Source organism: Cebus imitator, unplaced genomic scaffold (genome assembly GCF_001604975.1).
Source record: "Cebus imitator isolate Cc_AM_T3 unplaced genomic scaffold, Cebus_imitator-1.0 Scaffold0, whole genome shotgun sequence".
NCBI lineage: Eukaryota > Metazoa > Chordata > Mammalia > Primates > Cebidae > Cebus > Cebus imitator.
In genome coordinates this window covers 15839783-15867018 of record NW_016107315.1, presented here as the reverse complement: position 1 = coordinate 15867018, position 27236 = coordinate 15839783, and the positions used below count along the sequence as shown (strand labels likewise).

Below are 27236 nucleotides of genomic sequence, written 5' to 3'. Positions count from 1 at the left end.
AAAAAAAAAAAAAAAGAAAAAGAAAAAGAAAAAGAAAGAAAAAAAAAGCACATTGCCTTATGCCAACTCTGTAATGCTGCTGACAAAAGACAAAATATTAGCTTTTGAAGGTATGCTAGGTTTTTTTTGATCATTAATAATTTAGAAACAACAATGCAATGCCGGTCTACAAATATAAACCTATTTTCCAGAACTATCAATAACTGACTAACTTCCCCAATGCTACATAGTTCTGGAGGTTATCCCTATTTCAAGTGTCACTTCTCCATTCAAAACATGAGAAAATACTTGATTGATACAGTTTATTTTAATGCCAATATTATGCTACGTTTTAAAAACATAGTTTATAGTACATCTGAGTCAACACTATCAGATGAGACATAATAACTAACCTAAGTTAAGCTTACACCACAGAAAGATGGATAAAAATAATGTGCAACAAATCAAAATATATGTTTGATGCTGAATTTTAGTAACTTAAAAATAATGACCACAAAAACCCATAATAATCTCAATATATGAATACAAGCCTTTGGAAAAATTCCTACACCCTTTTTATGAACACTTAACACACAAAACACAGAAGGGAACTTTCTCAACCTTGATAAAGGACACCTATGAAACTCCCACAGCTAACATCTTACTTAACGGTAAAAGACTAGATGCATTCCCCTAAGATTAGGAACAAGACACGGATGCTTGCACTTGAGATTTATATGCAACATTGTATTAAGAGGTTCTCACAAGGACAACTGGGCAAGAAAAATAAAAAAGCATCCAGATTGGAAGGGAAGAAGTAAAAAGTTGCTACTGTGGATGACATAATCTTGTACATAGAAAATCGCAAGGAATCCATTACAAAACCATTAGAACTAAGAAACGTTTCAACAAGGCTTCAAGAAATAACATCAACATAAAAAAATTATATTCCTATGGACTTGCCATGAACAATAAGAAAATTAAATTTTGAAATTCCCTGTACAATAGCATCAAAAAGAATTGAATATTTATAAAGAAATTCAACAAAAGATATGTAAAACTTACTGTGAAAATTACAAAATACTGAAATAAATTAAAGAACGTCTAAATTGGCTGGGCCTATTGGCTCATGCACTTTTGGAGGCTCATGCAGGAGGATCACTTAAAGCTGGCCAGCAGGTCAGGAACAGCCCACACGACATAGTGAGACATTGCTACAAAAAACTAAAAAACTAGCCTGGCACAGTGGCACATGCTAGCAGTCCTAGCTGCTCAGGAGGCTAAGGTAGAAAGATGCCTTATGAGGAGTTGTGAACTACGGTCACACTATCACACTCCAGCCTGGGCAACAGAGCAAGACCCTGTCTCTTAAAAAAAAAAAAAAAGATTAAAAATACAAAAGAATATTTAAATAAATGGAAAAACATCCTAGGTTCAGGGATTGGAAGGCTTAATATCATTAATAATATTTCCCAAGTTGATCTACAGATTCAGTATATTCTCTATCAGAATTCCATCCTACTGTAGAAACTGACAAGCTGATTCTAAAGCCATATGGAATTGCAAGGGACCCAGAAAAGCCAAATCAACCCTTAAAAAGAAGAATAAGGTAGAAGACTTATACTTCCTGACTGCAAAACTTACTACCAAACAATAGTAATCAAAAGAGGGTAGTACTGGCATAAGAAAAGACATATAGATCACTGGAAGAGAACTGGATGTTCAGAACCTAGGGTCAACTGTGTCTGGGGTCAAGTGATTTTCCAAGGGTATCAAGATAATTCAACAGGAAAAAATAATCTTTTCAACACAGTATTAGAACAATTGGATAACCTTATAAAGTTAAACCCCTGCCTCATCACTATACACAGAAATTAACTTTAAAAAATGGGTCATAGATTAATATTTAACATCTAAAACCATAAACCTCTCAGAAGAAAACACAAGAGTAAATCTTCATGACTGTGGATTAGCCAGTCTTCTTAAATAAGGAATGAAAAGCATAAATGATAAAAGAAATGTCAAAATAAAAAACTTGTATGCTTCAATGGATATTATGAAGAAAACAAAAGACAAACCACGAAGTAGGTAAAATATTTGTAAATCATTATTATCTGGTAAAAAATTTGTCTCTAGTATATAGGAGGAACATTTATAACTCAATAACAAAAACATAAATAATCCAATTAAAAACTGGGCAAACGTGGGAGGCTGAGACAGGGGGATCACTTGAAGCCAGGAGTTTGAGACCAACCTGGGCAACAAAGCAAGACCCTGTCTCTACAAAAAATTTAAAAATCAGCTGGGCGCAGTTGTGTGCACCTGTAATGTCAATCATTGAGGAGGCTGAGTCAGAAAGATCATCTGAGGCCTGGAGTTGAGGGCTGTGGTGAGCTATGATCACAACATTGCACTCCAGCCCGTGGTGACAGAGAAAGATCTTGTCTTGGAAAAAAAAGAAAACAATAATAAGCAAAGGATATGAATAGATACCCTCCAACGAATATGAACACATAGCCAATAAGCACATATAAAAAAGCTCAAAATTGTTAGCCAAAAGCAAAATGCAAGTCAAAACCACAGTGAGATACTACCTCACAACTAAGAAGGCAATAATCAAAAAATCCAAATAAAAACAAGTGTTGACAAGGATATGGAGGAACTGGGAGTCTCATACACTGCTGGTGGAACTGTAAAATGGTACAGTTACACCAATGATGGAGTTGGCAGTTCCTCAAAGATTAAACATAGCTACCATATGACCCAGCAGTTGAACACTTGGACATATACCCAAGAGAAATCAAAACATATCCACACAAAAACTTGTACATGAATGTTCAGAGCAGCCAAAAATGGAAACAACTCCCAATGAATAAACAAATAAAATGTGGTGTATGCACACAATGAAATGTTATCCAGCCATTAAAAAAGGAGAAATTAAAACAGAAGTACTAATATATGCTACTGCATGGGTCAACTTTGAAAACACTATGCTAAGTAAAAGAAGCAAAAGTCCACACACTATATGATTCAATTTATACAAAATGTCCAGAATAGGGAAACTGATAAAGGCAGAAAGTAGATAAGTGGTTGTTTAGGGCTAGGAGCAGTATGCAGGGAATAGTGTTTGCTAATGTGTATGGGATTTCTTTGTGAAGTGATGAAGCTGTTCTAAAATTAACTGTGGTGATGGCTGTACAACTCTGTTACACAATTTAAAGGGTAAATTGCATGATATGTAAATTATATCTCAATAAAGCTGAGTTTTCAAAACGTTAAGTTTAAAATAATGCCATATTTTTAAAAAGAATGAAATCTACAGTTACTAATGAAGAGCTAATGAACAAGTACCAACTTGGGAGCTTTTTAAAAAAGTTTACCCAAGAAGGATAAAGCTGCTTTGAAAAGAACTGAGAATCCTTGCTCAAGTAGAACTGCAGAGAACACTGTTTTGAAGCATTTTCTCTACCGAGCAATAAAGTTAGTCTGTCTAAAATAAACAAATTCCTATGAGGGAAATGGGAAAGATGACTCCCTAGTCTCCTATGAAGAAATAAGCTTTGAAAGGGGTTATTACCCTTTGCTTAAATACCATTGGCAAAGATTGTTTGATGAAAGCATTGGGAGCACAAGTGGGAAAATACCAATAAAGGAAAGAATAACTTTTTTTTTTTCTCTTAACTCTCATATACAGGTCCTAAAACCAAAAAAATACTATTATAAGGCAAACAGTTCAAATAAATTCTGAGGCCCAGAATTTTTTTCTTCTCCTTTTATTGGGAGGAGGGAAAGGACAGAAGAAATGTAATACAGCTAGGAAAAATAAGTTGGATTACTTCCTCTTTCTCCAAATTTTTTTAGACTTTGTATTTTATTTTTGTAAATTGACATCATCAAAAAGTTCTAGACGAGGCATTCTGTTAAATCTTCCCAAAACTAAATCACCTCAATAAATACCAAAATTCCCATTTTCTTGATTTTTATCCCCTTCAACAATGCTTTAATTATTTGTAATATAGTCTACATATTTATGTAGCACTGTAAGTATACTATATAATAAGAAATGCTGTTTAAAATAGTTTTGATTTTCATATGCCCTGTTAAAATATACGTACTTTTCGTCTATTAATTTCCAATTAATCCTACAATTTCTATGTTAGCTCTTTAAACTTATTGTTTTTATCATTTTATTCATTAATAAGTTACACTGCTATTATGCATTGTAAAAGTAAATAATGACAAAGTTTAATGGAGCACACAGTTCTTTAAAATTGTCTAAAAATTTAAATGTATGTAAATTTTTGCAAAATGATCAACAGAGAAATAAGATACATTTAAAAAACAAAGCATACAAAATTAAGAATGTAGTATTATGTCAACAAATGCAAAAAACAGCAAAACAAGCTAAATACTTGACTGACAGAGAGAAAATGTGTCTTTGAGCAGTTGATAAAATAACTACACTAGTGAAAAAAGTGTACTCACCTGGTTTTGGCACTGAGTTGGTCACTGACTGGGGTACTTTTTGGTTAATTAACTCAACACAGTGTCCAGGGAAGAGTCCCACCTGATGAAAAGCAACAAAGAAAGGATTCTAAACCAGCAAACAGACCAATATGTGACTACTGCCAATTCAATTCCAGTAATGTACTCTACAGTCCCTCCCAAATGATTCTATTATTCCAAGACTCTCAATAACAGATGATGCCAATTACACAAACAAATAATAAAACAATCTGTTGCTATGAGTAAACAGTTATCTGTTTTATTTGTCCAAATATCTACGTGTTTTTTTACTTTTAGTTTTTAATTTCCAAATCTTTTTTTACATGAATTAAAATACTTAGTCTGACAATGAGCTATGCATGCAAGAAGATAAAATTTTATCATTTAATAATTCACTTTACTGAAATCTCAATCCAGTTATGTTGATATCTCTTTTGCCAACTTATGTTTATTGTCTTCTCCATGGGTTTTTTAAATCAACACTAAACACAACTCAAACTTTTCATGAACTTGCTCTTCACTCTCCTCCAAGTTTCATGAAAAAAAAAAAAAAAGACATGACTAAAATAAATGTATAAAATAATGTCTCATTTAAAATCCTGGTATTCACTGCTGTTAAAAACTAATACTGCATGGATAAGAGGGAAAGCAAGAGAGAAGAAAACAGCTAATCTCAGCAGTGGCAACAGACTCTGGCTTTGAGGAACTCGCCACAGTGACCTAGTAGCAGAACTGAATGAAGCACTGCTTGTTGGAATTCTAACAGGCCATATTAGGAAAATGCAAGTTCCAGATCATCCAGAGATAGTGTATAGCCAATAGGACAAATACTGAGATAAACAGCCTGGAAACAAAAGCAAAAAGGAAATCTTTATCAATATTTATAGATGTTTCCTTAGATAAAAATATAAATGCGCTGCCATGCAGCAGATGTTAAAGCTGAAATATGAAAACTACATCACTTTGTATAACCCTCTGTTGACAGACTCTGGGGAAGAATGGACTACTTTTCCAAGAGTATGATTCATCATCAAGTTCTGAGCTGTATAATTTCCATCTGTGTGAAATTATTTTCACATATTCATTTGCTACATTCTTATTTCAATATCTAGATCCATATTCTATGGTAGTTCTTAAAATTATGAAGATATAAACCAGTTATCATGAGCTGAAAAGGGGTATTAACAGATTAGCAGTTTTCTTTTTTATTTTTGAGACAGTGTGTCACTGTCGCCCAAGCTGGAGTGCAGTGGCACAACCTAGGCCCACTGCAGCCTCAACCCTCCCAGGCTCAAGCAATTCTTTCACCTCAGCCTCCTGAATAGCTGGGACTCCAGGCATGCACCACCTCACCTGGCTAATTTTGCTTGTTTTTTGTAGAGATGACATATCATTATCAGATTATCAGTTTTGTTCAACAGATGTGAATTTAGGATTCCTATGCATTGCCTTCCAAAATGATGCTTTAGGTATTTGTTTTATTGGTGAAATTCTTTAACATATTCTACTCGACTTCCTATTTTACTAAATGAGTAGAAATTCTTCCAAGACTGATTAGAACCCGGTTAAAAGTCAACTTGAAAAATCTTCATTTTTTTCTTACACAAGTCAGTTATGAGAGGGGACATGGGGCATGGTTAACAGGGTAGCCTCAAGTAAGTGGTCCACCCTCCATAAAAGAGTTTGGAAAGCAATTGTAAAAGTCCCAGGTTCTAAATTAAATAAATACATACAAAAATGCATTTGTAAATATCTTTCTTTTCACAAGTCTTTGCAACAAACTGTCGATCTCGTCTCCAGCAGAGAGAGATGGAGGAGTAGAGCTTCCAGATGTAGTCTCTGGTGTGAGTCCCAGCAATGAAGACCTTGATGCTGTGAGCTCTGGAGACTCTCATGAAGAGGAGTTGGGGGGATGAAGAAGTGACTGGGAAACTGCTCACGCAAAGGAGATGAGAGGTGCCCTGGAAATAGCTGCTTCAAGTACCTAGGCCATCATGGGATTTAATGTTAAAAGTCATTCTACAAAGCAGTGTGCTTCTGTGTGTGCAAAGGCTAGAGAACCGCAAAAAGGTGGTTACCAAGGCTGGGAAGATGTGACTATTTCAGAAGTGATTCTGAAAGAGACCCCTGATGCCTTGAAGCACCCTTCTGAAATTCAAACAATAATGCAGAAATATCTGCCTTGTTTTAGAATTTATAGTGTATAAAATTCATGTTTCTTAAAGAGCTTGCCTACAGCTGGCTTCCACATCTAAAATTATAGTGCTCTCCAAGTCGCATAAATGAAAATTAAATGGACAAGTTCCATTTTGGTTCCAATTTAATGTCTGGTGCTCTCTGGATTGAGTTGAACATATTCAGGCTTTGCAATTGCACTTGTAAAGGCTCCAATGTTTTCTATTTCTATGCAAATTTCTTTCTTTTTTTTTTGCTACGGAGTTTCTCTCTTGTTGCCCAGGTTGAAGTGCAATGGTGTGATCTAGGCTCACTGCAACCTCCGCCTCCCAGGTTTAAGTGATTTTCCTGCCTCGGTCTCCTGAGTAGCTGGGATTACAGGCATGTGCCACCACGCCTGGCTAATTTTTTATGTTTAGTAGCGATGGGGTTTTGCCGTGTTGGTCAGGTTGGTCTCGAAATCCTGACTATAGGTGATTCGCTGGCCTCAGCCTCCTAAAGTGCTGAGATTACAGGTGTTAGCCACCTGGCCCAGCCTCTATGCAAATTTCTTGAAGGAGAATTGCTTGCATATTTCTTTAGAGTTTCTTTCAAACTTAACTGATTTAAGTTGCTCTTTGACTATGTTTCTTACCATTATTATTAACAATAACTTTGTGGCTTAGACTTGTAAATTGTACTGTTTGTTGTGTTGATCTTCCCATACAGTTATTTTTAGTTGACTGTGAAAAAATTGACCCTCAGCTGAAATTAGCATATAAGCTTTTTCAACTAGTCTCAGATTTTAAAACTTGTAATAAAGTGGAAATCCATTGGTTTTTCTATGCCCTTTTGAACTCTTATAATTGAGTTTTCATCATGTTTTATATTAAAGTGGCTAACGCATGGCTACGAAAAAGAAGATCTTAAGTCTCTGCCACTTACTAGATTAAGTTTGTAACTTAGCCTCTTTGTGTTTTAGTTTCTTCCTCTAAACATGGTAATAATAATGCCTCTCATGATCACAAGGGTTGTGATGAGAATTAAATGGATTAGTATAAATAAAATGCATAGAATAAAGTGCATTGATCTGTTAACTGATGTTCTACTAACAATAGGAAATATTAACTATGGCAGTCTGTTTCATATATTATTCTTTCTGCATCTGTGGCTATTTCTAAAGGTATAACTCATTTATGTCTGAGGTTGAAAAATTTTTTTGTGAAAAATCAGACCTTGGCAATGACCCTGAGCTGTAGGATATAAATAACTCCCACAAGCTTAGTGTTCCAACAATGGAACACTAGGCATAAATGAGTTAATGCATAACTAAAAAGCTATTATTATCCCAGTATTTGGCTACCAGAACTGCTAGGGTGCTCTAGCTCTTCCATCAAATAGATATTACGCAAAATGTCACCTTTTATGTATATCTGCTTAAGTTTCCTGACTCAAATATCATTCTTTCCATAGCATTATAATTCATTTCAATACATGAACATCTGCCACTTGCCTGAGAGAAAAGTCCAGATTCCAAACTTGGCTCGCCCATTTACTAGGCTCTGTGATCTAGGGCAAACTGCTTAACATCTGTCTTAGTTTCCTAATTTGTAACGTTAGGGATAACACTACCTATACCTCAAGAGTTTATGTGAAAGTACCTAGCCTACTTTCTAAGTTCCAGTACCTTTTGGCAAAATAAAAAAAAGAAAATTTCCATCACTTCCTCACAAAGACTGAACAAAGCTTAATGCACTTCTTCAGGGAACTATATCACATACATTAGTTATGTTTTCACCTTTTAAATTCATCACAATGAATTAGGTTTAGGTATATGGGGAAATGCTATTGTATACTATGCAGAGGTAGATCTACAGTAGGCTCACCTAATACCTTAGTCCAATCCCTGCCCTCTTCTTTTACTTTATCCTAAGTCTAATATTACTAAACATTAGCTAAACTGTACAGTTTCCCAGACTCCCTATATTCAGGCGAAGGCATGGCACATGTAAACACAGCTCGGCTGCTATGCTGTCTTCTCTTCTGTGCTGTGAGTATAGATGTCCTGACCAGATCTGTAGTGGTCATCACTTGACCATAAGTGAAAGTCTGAGAGAACCTTAGAGACTCCTGTCTGTCTGGCATCACTAAGCTGCCAACTCAGCACTAGAAATCCACCATCTTTTCCTCTCAGACTTTTGTTTCTTGAAGCCAAAAAAACTCCTAAACATCAAGAAGTCTTTTAAAAGAGTCAGTTCTAAGAATCTGTGAAAAGCAAACAGATTCTATTTTACCATCACAAAATTTCCACCATAAAAAATTATGCTCTGTTGAAAATGTTATAAATGAGAATGGAGCTAACCTTAAAAGCACAGTTAATGAACATTTATATTTTTCTGATGAATACTTCACCTAAGATTTCACCTAAACAGAAACTATTTTGATAAAATATCAAATGGTAAAAAGTGATCAGAACTCTGGAAACAGGATCTATTAACTATGTCATCTTGTTTTGTATATTATTCTTCCTACGGCTTTGGCAATTTCTAAAGTTTAATTTACATGGCTGGAAAGGGAGAGCAGAACTGGGTATACTGACAGGGGTCAAAATGAGATTCAACTCTAGGAAGAGGATGGAAGACGGAGAAAAAGCCAGCATCTAGGGCCCATGATGGTAAAGAAGTAGGTAATAAAAACATAGTAACAGAAAGAAAGGAACAATGTAGAGATAAGGCTGGAACAGGTTAGAAGTGGTCTTGAAAAGAGAAGAAGGTCTGGCAGTGTTCCCTCAAGTCTTTGAGATAAGGTAAAATGCCACCAGACATGCTATTATATCCCATGGTATGCTGATAAATGTTGCACAACTAGCTCTCCATGGGGGAAAGGTATTGATTTGTAGTGTTTTCCTGTGCTCACAGTATAAACACTCCCATCATGGCTGGTTTCAAGCTACCCTTGATACAACTGAACACAAAATTGCAAAGAGAAGCAGAAGGGCACTCAGTTACATAGTATTGGTAGCATACAGACAGGGTAGCTGGAAAGAACTTCAAGAGCATAAATAGTAAAAGGTGGTAAAATAATTACAAAAAAGATTTGACTATTATCTTTGTTTTTAATACAATTCATTTCACTGTAAATGTATATACCTTAATTTTTAATAATGGCTGTGTTTAACAACTGTCCTACAAAATTTCATACTTGGCTCCAACTAACCACTGGTGAGTATTTATACACTTGGTCCTGCACCTGTTTATATCTAACAGCTCCTGGTAATCAGTTTCCAGCAGCTTAGCAAGCATATGGCTCAACCCCTGACTCTAGGAGGACCAGGAAAGACATAAAAGGAATGGACCATAATCTGGTTCTTTGATCTTCTTCTACCTTGGGGGAAACTCAAACTAAAAAGAAAACCTGGTTTCGCTTCGAAAGTGAGTGTATGCGCTGAAAAATACTTTGGTGTAACTTAAAGGAAATATTAGAAAAGAAACTACTGCAATAAAATAAGCCTGGAGCTTTGGACACAGTAGAATTAACAGAACCTAATCCTAACTAGTCTCTTTGAGGCAATCAACAAAAACCTAAAAAGGAATTCAACATAATGATAATGTGCTTATCACTGACTTAAAAAATAATTCTCTTCTATTGGTTTATTTAATTTATGGCTAGCAAAACTTTAGCTGTGTTGGCATAATGAAACATTTTTAAAATTAAACTTACTAGAAGCACTGCACACTCCTAAAGATATACCACAGATTAAGGCCAGGGGCAGTGGCTCATGCCTGTAATCCCAGCACTTTGGGAGGCGGAGGTGGGTGGATCACCTGAGGTCGGGAGTTCCAGACTAGCCTGACTAACATGGAGAAACCCTGTGCCCACTTAAAATACAAAAAGAAAAAAAAATTAGCTGGGTGTGGTGGCACATGCCTGTAATCCCAGCTACTTGGGAGGCTGAGGCAGGAGAATTGCTTGAACCTGGGAGGCAGAGGTTGCAGTGAGCCGAAATTGTGCCATTGCACTTCAGCTTGGGCCAAAAGAGTGAAATTCTGTCTCAAAAAAAGAAAAAAAGATACACCACAAATTTTTCAATTGCAATTTTTGCCCTCAGAGTGTTAAAATTCCAATTTTCCATTTTCTGACTATACTTTTCTCTCCCCTCAAGTTTCTAGTATCTCTATTCTGTAACAACAGAAGTTGAAACAGAGACATCCCATCTTCTTCATATTTCCCTCCTAAGGTGCTTATCCCCCCAATTCCAGTTTCGTTTTTTGTTTTGTTTTGTTTGCTATCCAATATGGACCCTGTGGTTGAGCATTTGTTTTAAATCAGTACCCTTAATTTCCTTCCAATATTAACTTCCTGCCAAACCAATCTAGCAAACCATCACAACTAAATCAATATACTACCATACTTGGATGTCTGTGTATTGCTAGAGAAAAAAAATCACATCACTAAGGAGATTTAAACCAATACAAATTCATAGTCTATTGTCTAGAAATGCTAATTATTTTCTCCTCACTATCAAAACATGCTTAAAGAACCTAATCTTCTTTAGAGTCTCTGCCCAGTCTGACACTCATGGCCTGTCAATACCAACCCAGCAGTTGATCAAACAGACCATAAATCAATGAGTTAATTATTTTGTCTGCTATGATTTTGGAACTAGGTCCAAATCTTCAATTAACTCCATTGAATTGTTAGAATTAGGAAATATTTTTCCAAACAAAGAGGAGAAAAGACAATGAAACGACAGTTGCTACATACCAAAGGAAGCAAAAACCGGAAATAAGTTCTTCAGGTCTTTACTTTCTAGTTCTGGTTCCGTTTACATATAGCCTAATAATTCTTGCGTTGGGCTCTTTGAGATATTCTTACTAAACCCCCACCCCCCACCCTCCTTGTATGTCCCCAAAAAGCACAACATTTCTTCTGGTTTATTTGCCTTATTTATACTTCCCCCCTTAAATGTCAACTCCCTAATTTCCACTTAAATAAAAAATTACTCTTGCAGCTGGATACGGAGGCTTGAGAGTCAAAAACAAAGCTAAAGATCAGGACATAAACTTGAGAGCTGGGCATAAATATGGTTTTTAAAGTTGAGACAGTGAGTAAGATCACAAAGGACAAAGAGGGTAGAGTAAGAAGTCCAACCCCAAACGTCAGAGGTCTAGTTGAGGACGGTGTCCTGACAAAGGAGAATGAGAAGAGGCTGTGTCAATTCAGCCTCTAAGAGAAAAAAGTGTCTGGAAAGAGGAAATTGGATAGTACTGAGAGTTTAAGTAAGGAGTAGTAAAGTACCCATTTTTTTCATTAAGCCAAACAGAGACCATTAGTGATAAGAGAGAAGAATGAAAGGGTGAAGTGTTTAAGAATATACTGGTGATAGGTGAATACAATCACAGCTCTACAATCTACACTGGATAAGGAGGATAGTGAAGGCAGGAAGTAACTGATGGGCAAAAACTGGGAGGAACAACAGAATGATAATATTGAGCATAATACTGAGTACTGAATGTAATTGTTTATTGTACATCAAGTAGCTGAGGAGATTAAATTTCTTTTCCCAGTCGCCACAATAAAATATCAAATAAGATAAACTAGATTACAGTTGCTTTAAAGTTTTAATTAATTTGTAATACTTTTCATTCCTGGAAGGATTAAGAAGAGGACAGAGTAGGCACTGTAAGTGGAATGACACACAGATAAAAAGACACCAAAGTAGAAAAGAGCAACCTGTGTACTGAGGGGGAAATGATAGTTACATCTGGCAGAACATCCAGTTTATAAAGCAGGGCAGTGCAAAATAAGACTGGTAAATGAGAATAAAGTTGGAGATCCTGGATGATCTTGTATGTCGTGACAAGGAGTTTTAAGTTCCTTCTGCAGAAAATTAAAGCAACAAATTCTGAGGAGAAGAAGGGACGGAATAGGAATGTTCTAAAAAGAAAACTATTAGCAATGTATATCTTTCAAGGTGTAAGGAAGAGAGGAAAATAAGAAGCAGGACACCACTTTAGGAATTTGCAAAAATAGGCTAGGAAAGAGAATAAAACCAACTGTGTAGGACAACAGCATGAGGAAGGAAGAGTACGTGAATGTAAAAGACACAGAGGTAGAAGAGACAGATATAACTGGATTGGATGCATGAACAGCATGAAGTCAAGAATGCTTCTGCAGTTTTCACTTCCACCTTAATTGATGTATAGTTAACCCGAAGTAAAATGCACATATTTAAAATGTACATTTTGATAAAAACAACCATGAAATTATCACCACAATCAAGATTATGAATATATTCATCAACCTTAAAAGTTTCCTTGTATCTCTTTGTAATCCTTCCTTCCCCCTACCCTTCCATCCCTGCTCCTCAGTCAACTACTCACCTACATTTTAGCACTATATATTACTTTCCATTTTCTATAATTCTACATAAATAGAATATTATTTTTTCATCTGCCTTCTTTCATGCAGGATATTTTTGAGGATCACTCATGTTGCTGTATTTATCAGCCGTCTATTCCTTTCATTGCTAAGTAATATTCAACTGTATGGACACTACCATTTATCTATTATTCTGCTGTTGACAGATATTAGGACTGTCACTATTACATATAAAGCTGCTATGAACATTAATGTATGAGTTTCTACATGGACACAGGTTTTTTTTTTCCCTCTAGTTAGATTATGTAGCAAGTCTACAGTAATTCCTCCCTAAATGTCATTGACAGGTTCTTGGAGACTGTGGACTGATATACTGTGTGCTATGGGGACTTAATTCTTATTTATATCAATTACCCCATGATAAAATTGTTTCATTAGACAGTATATCATTCTGCAACTTTAGCTGCAGTTTCCAAGAACCAACTGACAACATTAAGTGATGAATTATTGCGTGTTTAACTTAAGAAACTGCCAAACTGTTTTCAAATATTTGTGCCATCTTACATTCCCACCAGCACTGTATGAGAATTCCAATTTCTCCACATCCTTGCAATTTTAATAAGTATGAATCAATACCTCATTGTCGTTTTAACTTACATTTCTCTAATGACGACTAATGTTGACTATTTATATATTAATTTGCCATATATCCTTTTGGTGATATCTGTTCCAATCTTTGCCTATTTTTTAAATTGAACTGTTTTCTTCTTTAATTTTGAGAGGTTTTTTTAAAAATAGCATCTCAATATGTTGCCCAGGCTGGCCTCAAATTCATAAGCTCAAGCAATCTTCCTGCTTCAGCCACCCAAGTAGCAGGGACTACAGGCACATGCTACTGAGCTTGCCCAGGGAGACTTCCTTGTATGTTCTGATACAAGCCCTTTATCAGATATAATCACTGCAAGTATTTTCTCCCAGTCTGTGGTTTGTATTTTTATACTCATAAATATGTCTTTCAAAGAGCAGAAGTTTTAAATTTTGATGGAATTAAATTATTTTTATGAATTATTCTTCTGATGTCACATTTAAGAAACCTTTGCCTAATCCAAAGCTACGAAAGTTTTCTCCTATGTTTTCTTCTTGAAGTTTTACAGTTTATAGACATTTATGAATATTATCCATTTTGAGTTAATAATGGTAAAAGAAATAAAAGTTTATTTGGGAGGCATAGGGATATCCAAGTGTTCCAGTGCCATTTGTAAAACAGGCCTTATCTCTTCACTGAATTGACTTTTGAGCTTCGTAGAAAATCAGTTGTACATGTATATATTTTAGGACTCTCTATTCTTTCCCATTGTTCTACTCTCTTTCCACCAATACCACCCCCTCGATACTGTAGCTTTGTAGTAAATCTTCAGTTAGTGTTAGTTCTCCAACTTTGTTCTTTTCCAAATTTGTTTTGGCTATTATATTCCAGGTCCTTTGCATTTCCATTTGAATTGTTTAATCTCTTTGTAAATTTCTATACAAGAGCCTGCCTGGGGTTTTGATTTAGATCAATTTGGGAAGAAATGTCATCTTAACAAATATACAGTCTTCCAACCCATAAACACAGTATATCTCTCCATTTATTTAGATCTTCTTTAATGTCTCTGAGCAACGTTCTGTAGTTTTCAGTACACAGCTCTTTCACATCTTTCTTTTTCAGAGACAGTTCTAAGTATTTAATATTTTTAGTACTATTATACATGGGTTTTATTATATTTTCTGACTGAAGTTAATGCTGCAAGTCTGTGGATTACATTTAGGATAACAAGGTCTTCACATAGTTGTCCCAAGTATTTCTATTTAAAAATGTACTGTGTATTTTAAATACATAAATTATTTTCCTTTTATTTCTCCTTTATATCTGAAATTTGTGCTGACTTTTTGAAACTGTATATTAATGTAGGTAGTTATATAATTTGTAAATTCCATTTTAGAATGACAAGAATTTTAGAAAATACTTGTCATAAAGAGGGGGTGTAGGGTTTCATAAGATTAAGAACTGCTATAAGCCATGTTGTCAATAATTTCTGTAAAATTGAATGTTTAAGCATCAGTCAGTAAGACATATTCTGATGTTATAAATTAACAGAAGGCTATCAAGTAGGAAATTTATCTCTAAATATCAATAATATCTAATGGCACTAAGAAAAAGTAGTGACAAACGAAACATAAATTAAGAAAATTTATATATTTCTATATTCCAAAAGGAAAAGAAATACAAAATTAAAAGTCATCATGCTTGTATTCTGGTCCTGGCTATACCTTGTACTTACTGTCTTTGTGAAACAGAAAAATGTATCTAAATTTCTTTGTCTCCAGATTTCTACCATTTTAAAATTACAGTTCAGAACCAAATGGTCCACTATCATCTTTCACTATAGAAAAATCTACGATTCATACAAGTAAACAAGCAGAGCTTGTAATTCATTAAATTACTACCGTGACCTGTTCTTTGCCTAAAATGCCTAGGCTTCAATAGAAATTATGTAATATACAGTGTAATGACAATAGGCTAGTTGTTTAACCCTTCATGCTTTAGTATCTTCATCTAAAATGAGATCATTATAGTACCTTCATGGAGCTGCCGAATTAAAGGTTAGTGGCAAGCACTTTGAACACCACACTTAAGTAATCAAGAAATGTTAGCAATTTCTTTCATTTGCATTATCACATACTTCCCCTTCTCTTGAAATTATGTCACATTACAGATGAAAATTTAGAGTATGATTTCCCATTACTTAACGGGATAGTACACATTTTGCTCTATTTGCTTTCGAGTAATGAAAAGATGCAGCTTTTGATTCTAGGATATTATATGAATATAATAGTTTTTACATAAATAAGCAGCGAAATAAGAAAATCCATTAAACTACTATACAAGATAAGGTTTCTGAATGTCTGCCCTTTGAGATAAAGATGATTTCTCTAAAACTAAGTTACTTGGAGCCAAATTATACTCTTGAGGTAAATAAATATGTGTTGTTCAAGAATTACTTCCCTGATATTTATGCATGAAAACTCACACAATATTCGGCAATAACTAAGAAAAAAGAAATAGGTGATCCTCAGTCATCTCATGGAGAGCCAAGAGAACATGGGCTATATAAAATTCTGTTGCTTTCTAAATGGGATTCTAGCCATTAGATTAACTGTGTCCCAAATACGCTTTACGGAAGATTTTCTGAGGGGAGGGAAAAACAAAACACAATTTCTAAACTGTGTTTGATTGCTCCCCTTTACCTGCACAAAAAATAAACGGCAGGAGCATAGGTCAGCAGGTCTCATGTTTTGTGCATTAATCATCTGTAAAACTCATTAAAATTATCAAACTCCTAACCTCTTTCCCTAAGATTCTGATGATTAATATCTATTTGTATCACGTTTCTCAGGTCATTCAGATGCCAGTGGCTCCTAGATAAAACTCTTAAGAGACACTGTACCTAACAAACAATTCTAAAATATATTACCATGTTATATTTGTGTAATGCCTTTTACCTAGAAAAAAGGGCTCTCTGGAGCTTCACGTCACATTTCTAACAATCATTTACAGACAAAAACACAAATCTAATAATTATGCCAGTTAGTTTAAAAATAAAGAAAATAGGGAAGAGTTTTTATTTTTTCTTTCTGAAGTATGTGATGAAACACCTCAGAAAACAAAGATAAAAGATTCAATATACTCCTTAGGTGACAAATAAAAAACGCAGATTTCAGAATTTCAAATCACTGTAGTTAATATAATTTCACACTTCCTACTCCCAGAAGTTTAAGAAAAGAAAGAGAGTCACAGTATAATTTAAACACATGGATGAACTTATCCTTCTGTTCCATGACTAAATTATGGTCTGGGCTAGTACAATACTTGGAATAGAACTTGGCAAAATGCAGGTGACTAGCAGAGTTTACCTGCAGCACACATGGATAAAAACACAGTCTCGTATCCTACCCCACAAGTACTGAAACAAAATTTAAAGGTTTAGGCCCTGGGATTTGATGTTTTAACATAGCCTCCTTTAAAAAGATTAAACATTAAAGTTTAAGAGTCAGTGGCAAAGGGAGAATCAAAAGAATCACTGGCAACAAAATGAAGACAGCAGAATCGCACCCTTCAGTATATTTGGTAAACATTATTCCTCAAACTAACTTTATTTGTTGGACCTATTAGCATGGCTATCTTTTTTAAAAACTAGCAATTATCAAACGCTGGTTTGGATGTAGAACAGCAGAAACTGTTATTCGCTGCTAGTAAGAATGCAAAATGGTACAGGCACTTTGGCAGACAGCGTTGTGGCTTCTCACCAAATTCAGCATACTCTTGCCATATGATCCAGCAATGATATTCCTTGATATTTACCCAAAAGACTTGAAAACTTATGTCCACACAAAAACCTGCACACAGATGCTTATAACAGTTTCATTCATAACTGTTAAAAACACGAAAGCGACTGAGAGGTCCTTCAATGCTTGAATATATAAACAGACTGTGGCACATCCATGACACTGAATATTAGATAGCGATTTAAAAAAGAAGCTATCAAGCCAAAGAAAGACATGGAGGGACCTTAAATGAATATTACTAAGTAAAATAAGCCAGTCTGAAAAGGCTACATACTGTATGATTCCAACAATAGGGATACTTTGGAAAAGACAAGACTATGAAGACAGTAAAAGATCACAGGCTGTGAAGAGTTCAGCAGGAAAGAAGGATGAATAAGAGAAGCACAGAAGATTTTTAGGGCAATAAAACTATTAAGTATGAAACTTTTATGGTGGATACATGCTACCATGCGTTTGTCAAAACCAGAGAATGTACAAGACAAACAGTGAACTCTAATATAAACAATGGACTTTAGTTAATAATAGTGTATCAATGTTGGTTCATTAATTATAACAAAAAGCAAGCCCCAAAATTGTTTCAACAGTTGCAAGGTATGATTTGAGACTGTATTTTTATCTTTGTGATTCTGACCCTGGTGCTCCTTAGACCACTCTTCTATAAATTGTGTTTAGTCAGTGCTGTAGGTAAACTAGGCTTATCAGCTGGGTTGGTTAAAGATCAGCATTTTACTGATTCTATTCAATGTATCGTAAAGCAAATGTGAATAACAGGGGAAAGTCTGGGGAGGGGAATAGGCAGGGGTATTACCTGAAACTCTGAACTATCTGCTCAATTATTCTATAAATCTGTAACTATACAAAAATCAAGTCTATTGATTATTAGTTTTATTTCTGACAAAGTCTAGCTCTTGGCTCACTGCAACCTTCACCTCCCAAGCTCAGGTGGTCCTACTGCCTCAGTCTCCCAAGCAGCTTAGACTAACACACATGCACCATTGCACCTAAGTAATTTTTATATTTTTAGTAGAGATGAGGTTTTGCCATGTTGCCCAGGCTGCTCTCAAACTCCTGGGCTCAAGCAGTCTTCCCACTTTGGCCTCCCAAAGTGCTAGGATTACAAGTGTGAAGAACTACACCCAGCCCTATTTTGAAAATAATATTAAAGTCACAATACAGTAACTATCTAGCACCAGTTCACAGCAATATTAAGGAAGGACCTCTACACTGAGACTTGTGCTCTGTCATGCCCTAACAGCTGGCCAGGAGATCACACACACACACACATACACACACACACGACCTTGACAAAAGAAAAGTGGAGTCCAGATAACATGCCATGAACACATTGAACTGAGCAGAGCTGCCAGTGCAGACATACTGCGCCTGAGTATCAACAATGTGCCTTAAGAAAGCTTTGCAGCAGTGCTCAAGAGGGTGACACCTCAGCTGACTCAGCCTCCATTGTAGGAAGCAGTAGTCCACATCCTTGCTCCTCTTCCCTTTCTCTCCTGAGAGAGGTCTGAACTAAATCATCTCAATCCCTAGAAAAACCACTGGTGATACCAACACCAAGACGAGGTCCTTGTCTCCTTTACAATGCTAGAGAAGACACTGTCACCTCTGTGAAGCACAGCCTCCTCTGTGTTCTGCAGACAGAGCCCAGTTTACAGGGGTCACATGTAACCAGACCTAGGTGAGCTGGCTGACCAACATGCATGCTGTTCCCTGCCTGGCCTGTACACCTGCACCTACTGACAGAAGCATCAGAGGGTCACCTGGACATACTCTCAGCAGAAGACACGTGCAACACTGTGTTTCAGTGTTACCTTCTCCAGGAAGCCCTCCTGCACCTCCCAGGGAGTCCTGGTGAGCCCTGAACCTCCCCACTCATCAGAGAGACCCCAAGGAGAGTACTGAGGTCTACTAGTCCTCCATGTCCTGCCTGACTTTGGCCTGGCAACCAGCCTGGCTCAGGAAGGGACCTGTTCCCCAGTAAGTCTATGTAAGAGAATACCTGAAGTGTGTTCAGGCCAGCCCTAAAGAGGTCCAACCAACCTCTCCATTCAAGACTGGCTGACATCTATTATGGGCTAAAAATTGTGCCCCTCTCCCCAAAAAGTCATAATGTTGAATTCCTAACCCCCAGGAACTCATGGTGTGACTACAGTGATCCCTCAGCATACCTCATATAGCCAAATCCGCACACACTCAAATCCCACATCATATTCCAAAAGTCTGCCCTCCATATGAGAGTTTCACATCCCACAAATACTGTATTTCCAATAGTGTTTGGTTAAAAAAAAATTGTGTATAAGTGGATCCACAAAGGTCAAACATGTGTTGTTCAAGGATCAACTGCATATTTAGAGATGGGAACTTTTAAATAGGTAATTAGGTTACATGAGGTGGCCCCTAATCTAATCTGACTAATGTCCTTATAAGAAGAGGAGATTAGGACACAGACAAACACAAAGAGGAAAGGCTGTGTAAGGACACAGCAAGAAGGTGACCATCTGCAAACCAAGGAGAGAAGCCTTTTGAAAAAAAAACAAACCTTCTGGCACCTTGACTTCTAGCTTCCAGAACTGTAGGAAAATATATTTGTTATTAGTTTATAAGCCACCCAGTCTGTGTTATTTTGTTATGGTAGCCCTAGCAAACTAACACAGTACCTAACGGACCAATTAAGGAATGAATAAACTCTAGAAACAGCCCCCATTGACATAAGTATCAGTGGGTCATCTGTTATGCCCAATAACAGAAAAAAAATACACACATACATACACACCACACACACACACACACACACACACACACACACACACACGTATGTATATGATTATTTGCCTTCTGAAATTATATCCCCCATCCACATCAGAATATATGAAGTACCAGGAATTCAGACATAATTTACATTAGAGAAATTTAAAAATCTAGATATTATCCTTTTAAAAGGAGTCATGAAAATATCCTTATAAAGAACATGTTTCTCTATTAACTTTAGACTATTGGCTGGCTTTTTAAAATTAAAATTTTAAAACAGCTTTTGATGCAATATATCTACTCCACTAGTAAGCTAAACTCACTGTTTTTCACCCCTACTAAGGCCCCTTGGAGCTGCTGCAGAAGGCCTGAAGGAGACCAGCCAGGCAGGCTGCATGGGGATAAGGCCCAGTGTTTCTGAACTGAGTCAATCAGGAAAGCTCCACGGTTACCTTTTATCATACTGAGGTTCTGTGCATGATTCTGTTTGATTAATAATTCCACTGGATTAAAAGAAAAAGTATAAAAAACACTGAACTAAGCTATTATTTCAGTTAAACTTGAAAATCAGGATGTGGAAAGATCTCTGACTTATAGTTACCATGACAGTCTTCCTCTCTTAACACAGTGTCTCCCAGGAGGGGCACATGCTTACAATTTATAACTAGCTAACAAAGGTGGGGGACTTCGTGAACAGTCTGAAGAGTTTTTCCCCAGCATACAATTTATTAATCATCACATAAAAACATAACACACAGTAACAGCAATGTTTACACCTGTAAACATGTATGCTTTGCACTCCACAGTTGGCTAATCATTACACTATTATTTCTCTCTGGTTGAGCAGGAAAGATGTTCCTTTCTATAGGGTAGAAAACTGAGGTGCAGAACATTAATAATCTGAGATTGAATGTAGAAATCATGCTTAGTGCTCTTCAGGCAATGAGATGGAGCAGACTTCGATATGAGTCTCTACTCCATCACTTATTGATTTAACATCCTGACTACTTATTAAAACTCTCAAAAATTCTGTTTTCTCTCCATAAAAATGGAGGACAGTACCTAGAAGTTTTGTGAAATGAAAGAAAACACTGCATGTAAAGTACTGAGCTATACTAGCAGGTAACAGATGCTCAACATGTCTTCCCTTTCACACCTTTCCCTGCAATTAGCCATGAGTGCTCTTAGAAATGGACTAATGTGTAGGAACAGCAAGGAATGCTGAACTGTGGATTCCTACCTTAAAATACTGAATTCCTTTTTTAAAAAAAGTTTTGATAGTGACATTTAAAGACTTGCTCCTTGCTCCTGGTTACACGGGCACCCCCCCACATCAATGCCTCTTCTCACAGGCATACTCCAACATGATCCATGGTGATACAATTGCCTTTCTAAGACCAATCAAGATGAAAAACAACATTCCTATAGGAAAAAATTTTCATTATCAGTTACAAATCAACCCCTGAAGTAAGATATTTTATTTTTGTTTTCAATAATTTGTTTTTGCAATAAACTAATGTTTAACTAGTTTTAGACTAGTTAATTTATACTCACTTTGAAAAAAAGTGAAGTAATAAACTAATTATGTTAGTCTCAACAAAAGTTTGGAGTATAAAGCTATACACTTAGCACAGAATCAGTACTCAATAAATATTTGTTAAACAAAGGGAAGACCATCATAGAATTTAAATGTTGAGAAGGAACAGAAAGATTATAAATGAAACCCTCTCATTTTAAGAAGAAACTGAAGTTCAAAAAAGGCAAATAACTTCTCTAGGTGTTTATGTGTGTGTGTGTGTGTGTGTGTGTGTGTGAACATATATATGATAAACACATATATGAAAGTTAGTAGTAACATCAAGACCAAAACATAACTGCTATTTTAAAGCCAAATTTGTCTTTTGATCATCTTTGAGACTCTTAAGTCTATTGTTCATTTCCACTGACATGAAGAACTGACCCCTTAATACAACAAAGATAACTGTAGTCTTCTATTTAGTTTTGATTTAATCAAAAGCATTTATTATTCACAGCTGGTAAGAAATGAGAGCACAGATGGAGGAGGATCTCAATAGCACAAACAAGAAGAATTGTGGGGTAATGTGATAGTATTTTTCTGGTCATAATCACCAAATTAAATTACTATAGATGCTTTCATAATAGAGAAAGGAACAGATAAAATTAAACTTGGAAAATAAAAAACAGAATTCTTGAAATTTAAAAATTAACACTTATTGATCAAAAAGTATACCTCAGGCCTGGTCTAACTAAGTACGTTCTATTTTTATTCTCACATATTTAATCTTCAAATAACCATGTGAGGCAAACAACATTCCTATAATCTCCATTTTACAAATGAGGAAACTGAGAAACAAAGAGTTAAATAATTCGCCTGAGATAACACAAGATTAAAACACAGACACTCTTATCCACCATCTTATACTGCTTGAAATGGTATTATTATGTTTTAATAAAATATATTTTATAAAAAGTGAATAATTCATTTTTATTTAATATGTAGTTAGAGCTCAAAGTATTTATACAATGGTAATCAAAGTTCTAACAATATAGCATGAGTATTTTATTTATGTAGCATTTAGTACACTTGTATATAAGTAGGCCACAAAAAGCCACAGGCTATATATTAAGGATACAATTTTAAGGCATTTTCAAAGACTCCTCTATAGTTTTAAGAGATAAAAGAAAATCCATCTATCCTATAAAAATTAGTTGCTAAGTCAGTCTAAGAGATGTCATTCAGGTCTCAAACTGTTTAGCCATAAAGTAGTTCCTCCTTATCTGCAGGAAATATGTTCTGACCCCTCAGTGGATGCCTGAAATCACAGATAATACCAAACCCTACTTACAGGATGCTTTTCCTATACATGCATACATATGATAAAGTTTAATTAATTTACAAATTAGGCACAGTAAGAGATTCATAACAATAACCAATAATTAAGTAAAACAATTAAGCCAAATAAGGGTTACTTGAACATATGACCTCAATACCTCAACAGTCAACCCGATAACTGAGAGGGACACTGAATGACTAATGGGCCAGGTGGCGTCTACAGTGTGGATATGCTAGACAAAGAGATGATTCACGTTCTGGGTGGGACAGGGAGAGATTTTATCACATTACTCAGAACAGTATGCAGTTTAAAAGTTGTGAATTATTTATTTCTGGAATTTTCCATTTAATGTTTTTGAACCTTGGTTAACCTCAGGTCACTGAAAACATGGAAATGGAAACCACAGATAAAAGGACTACCAAATATGAAAAAGAAATGAGATTGCTTTACATTCAGTTATTGTTCTGTAATTAAAACTAAGTTTACATAACAGTTACAATGTCTTTTTATAGAAAAATATTAATGAAACTGACTTAACTCCAGAGAGGAAATATATGTGAATCATGATTAAAAACCAATATTAAAAGCAAGGTTGCTCCACAGGCCTTATAACTTAAAAGATACCACCATTTAAAGAAGGAGATAAAAAACAACCACAACAGTAATTAGAAAAGGGAATCTAAATCGATTATCATTATCATCTGCATTTTCTGTGTTGCTGACAAAATTTCTGATGACAAAGTCCATTATCAGTCAGTACTTATTATAAACAAAAGTATTACTAAAACATAAAGAAAACTTTTCTTTGAATTTTCCCATGCCTAATTTGTTGTTGCCTACCTGGAATCCATGCTTGCCTCTCCACCATGTGCTTAACACTTTCGGGGGCATGTCAATAACAGAAACAATGTCTCCCACCTAGGAGAATCAATTAAGCAAAATGGTTTCAGTTAAATTTTAAACCAATTGTTATATCTACAATTTAAATCTGAACTGTACAAAAAGTTAAAGTGCTATTTATGCTCTAGCCAATAATTTCTTTAAAAAAGTAACATTTCTTTTTAAAAATAATTTAACTATCTTTTGATTTAAGGAGAGGTCTACAAAAAGTTAAGCAGCACAAAGATTGTGATCCAGCTAACACATGTGCAGTAACTTCAGAAAGCTAGACTGATAGCATAAGATTTTTAAATGCTAGGCATCACACCATTATCATCATTTCTGTTAAACTGCTGTTACTGCTGTCACTGAGAGTGATCAGATTCACTTACAAAAGATAGTTTTAAATATTCATATTTAGAAACAACAGTAGCTTCCCTTAATATTACATTTAGTGAGTGCTTACCCTGCGCCAGGCACTGTACTGAGCTCTTGACATATCTTATTTAATCATATAGAAAAGGGCTTAAGATGGGTTATTCTTAGTAAATGTAAAATTTGATGATGACTACAGTTCTTTCAAAAGATAGTAAAATATAATTATCTCCACCAAAGAGCTAATTTTCTTCACTGTAAAAGGAAAACTAGTGAGTTTACAGAAACTCATATAAAATCGTAAATATAAAAATTACAGTAGTTTTTAATAATATATTCAACAGAAGTTATAGTCTTCAATCAAAAGAAGTGCTGATATCTATAATAAAACATGGTCAAGAACTTCAGAATAACGTTACTAACATACACTATAATGCTTTAGGAATTTTTCTTTTGTATATGCACAATGAATCTTTCAAATCACATAGAAGCCACTTTTGCAAAGCCATATTTGCTAACATCATCATTCTAAGACCTACATTTCTTTCTGTACAGAACCTAAAAGTCTGAAAACAGTTCAGATTCCAAGCAGTAAAAAGTTATACTGTTATTTCTTAAATTTAATAACTGTCAGCATTTTTTTCTCTCATCAGCCAATACATATTTTTAAAGGAAAAAATTTAATTCCCCTCCTTTTATATCTGATAGCAAAATATGTTCATTTCACCTTTTATCTGTTCTTTAACTGAATCTTTCAACAATATGTAAAAAAAAAAAATGTATCCTTGGGTACTGTTTTAGGTACAAAAACAAAAGACAGACCTTGCTTCCAAAAAGCTCACTGAGACAAACAGAACAATCATGATTAAACCTAATAAGTGATATGTCAGCGATAAGCTATGAGTACAGTTCAGAATGGCATTCAATTCAGGTTTCTGGGGGTATGTATTTGCATGGAGTGAGGGAAGGGAGATCAAGAATAACTTCCAAGAAAAAAAAGGAGACAACCTCAGTTTTCAAGGATGAGTACTATCACTTAAACAAAACTAGAAGATACTACAGGCTGAAAGATAAACGACTATGGAAAAACCTGGTGCTTTTCATTTTTTTTTAATTAAGGAAATGATTAAGAACAAAGATGAGTCCAGAAAGGTAGCAGGAATCAAATAACAAACAACTTCTTAGCTATTTACCTCTAAGGTCAATTCGTCAGGGGCCCGGGCAGTGTACCTCTTGATAACATGGGCAGCACCAACAGCAGGAGTGTTGATAGATGACTCCTCATGAACCAAAAGGTGATTTCCCTTATTATCAATCTATCACAAAGAAAACGTACTATGAGAAAGACACGGATTTGAATGCTTCTTTGACTATCTATATAAGAAATACATTTTAATTTAGAGATACAATAACCCAAGTGTCTTTAAAAAAAAACCTACAATTTACTGGGTAGTCAAAATATGCTAGTCATTGTGCTGTGCCTATAACATATATGGTTTAATTTAATCCTCATAACTCTAAAAAATACTTATCATTTAAAGGTGAAGATGCTAAAGATGAAAGAAGCTATGTATTTTATAAGAGATTCAATACTTTTTCCAAGATCTCAATGCAGGTTGGCCCATAGTTCCACATTCTTTCGACTTTCCATCTTGCATTCCCAATTTCCAATGGAAGGAGAAAGAAATGTAACTCTATATATGCAAATTTAGAATAAATATATAATCTATTTACTAAAAAAATGCTTCACTCAATACTTACTCTTAAGTAGAACACTTTACAAGGTTGTCCCTGGTTCAAAAATAACTGAAAAATATTTTCAATTACTAAGTCAACTAAAAAACATGTATACTTTGCTGAATATCACTGACATTTACAAGAAATATTAAGATTAGTTTCCAAGATTATCAAATAAAGATTTGAGATGAAAAAATATTTCCTGTATCTCGTATCTGTCTAGTCTCCGAGATGATGAGAATATACTCCATTTCTTTGATTTCTAAAGTTCAATAGATATCAAAATTAAGTTAATGTCAAATTTCTTAAGTAGATAATTTAAATATACATTTTTCACAAAAAGTGAATTAGGAAATATACCTCCATCCAGGTAAGGGCGGGCCCACAGTTGATCTTGTTACCAGCAATAGCTGAAAGGCGTGACAGGTAAGCCATAAGCATCTGAGTGACCGACTGAAAAGAAAAAGAGTCAGTGTAACTCTGAGGAAAGACACTATGCTCTCTTACAGGGAAAACTGATGGTTTCTAGAAGAAAAAAATCTATAGATCTTTAGGCCTTTTAATAGTTACAGAAGATTCTTCACAGAAACTTACCAGTGGCACAATGTGCACTTACATAGCAACTCAGCCTCTGTCTTCTGCAGAGCTTCAACTTCTTAGCCCCTTATCATCACCAATCATACTATTCCATGGTTTCTAATTTTATGAATTTCTATTTTTGTACTGAAAATGCAAAAAGATAACTATAGGAGATCCATATTTGGCTTTTCTGCCTAGACTTCCCTTACTACTTGGAAACGTTTGTCCCGAAGTCCCACTGTAATATTCCATGTACGTGGCTGTGGCAGGGGCAGCCATGTTCATACGTGATCCTACAGTTTTCCCCTACTACTTGAAAACCCTTCCCCCAAGGTCAACTGTAATATTCCATACTGTGGCTGTGGCAGGAGCAGCCATATTCATATGTGATCCTACACCATGGTTCAGCTGATTGGTTCAGGAATGTGCCCTAATATTACTTGGACCCATCAAAAGTTAATCTAGGGATTAGGAATTGTGACACAGATTCTAGCTCAATCTGGCTTCTCTCTTAAAAGGGGATAAGAAACCTGAGACCTCTTGGTAGTGGTCATGTTGTAGGATAATCTGAGAGAAAAAAAATGAAACAGAAAAAAATAAAGCAGAAATGAGAAATGCAGATAAAGGGACTTCCAGGTTTTC

At 35.3% G+C, this 27236-nt stretch overlaps 1 protein-coding gene across 4 annotated transcripts in view; it reads right to left on the bottom strand.

Moving 5' to 3' along the window:
• ARHGAP32 (Rho GTPase activating protein 32) overlaps positions 1 to 27236 on the bottom strand; it is a 316763-nt gene that overhangs the window by 80232 nt on the left and 209295 nt on the right. For all 4 annotated transcript variants that reach the window (XM_017523437.2, XM_017523455.2, XM_037736140.1 and 1 more), the window contains 4 exons: positions 26376 to 26468; positions 25472 to 25594; positions 23865 to 23942; positions 4465 to 4546 (listed from right to left, as the gene is read on the bottom strand). In XM_017523437.2, the coding sequence (XP_017378926.1) occupies positions 4465 to 4546; positions 23865 to 23942; positions 25472 to 25594; positions 26376 to 26468 (376 nt within the window). The remainder of the gene's footprint in view (positions 1 to 4464; positions 4547 to 23864; positions 23943 to 25471; positions 25595 to 26375; positions 26469 to 27236) is intronic.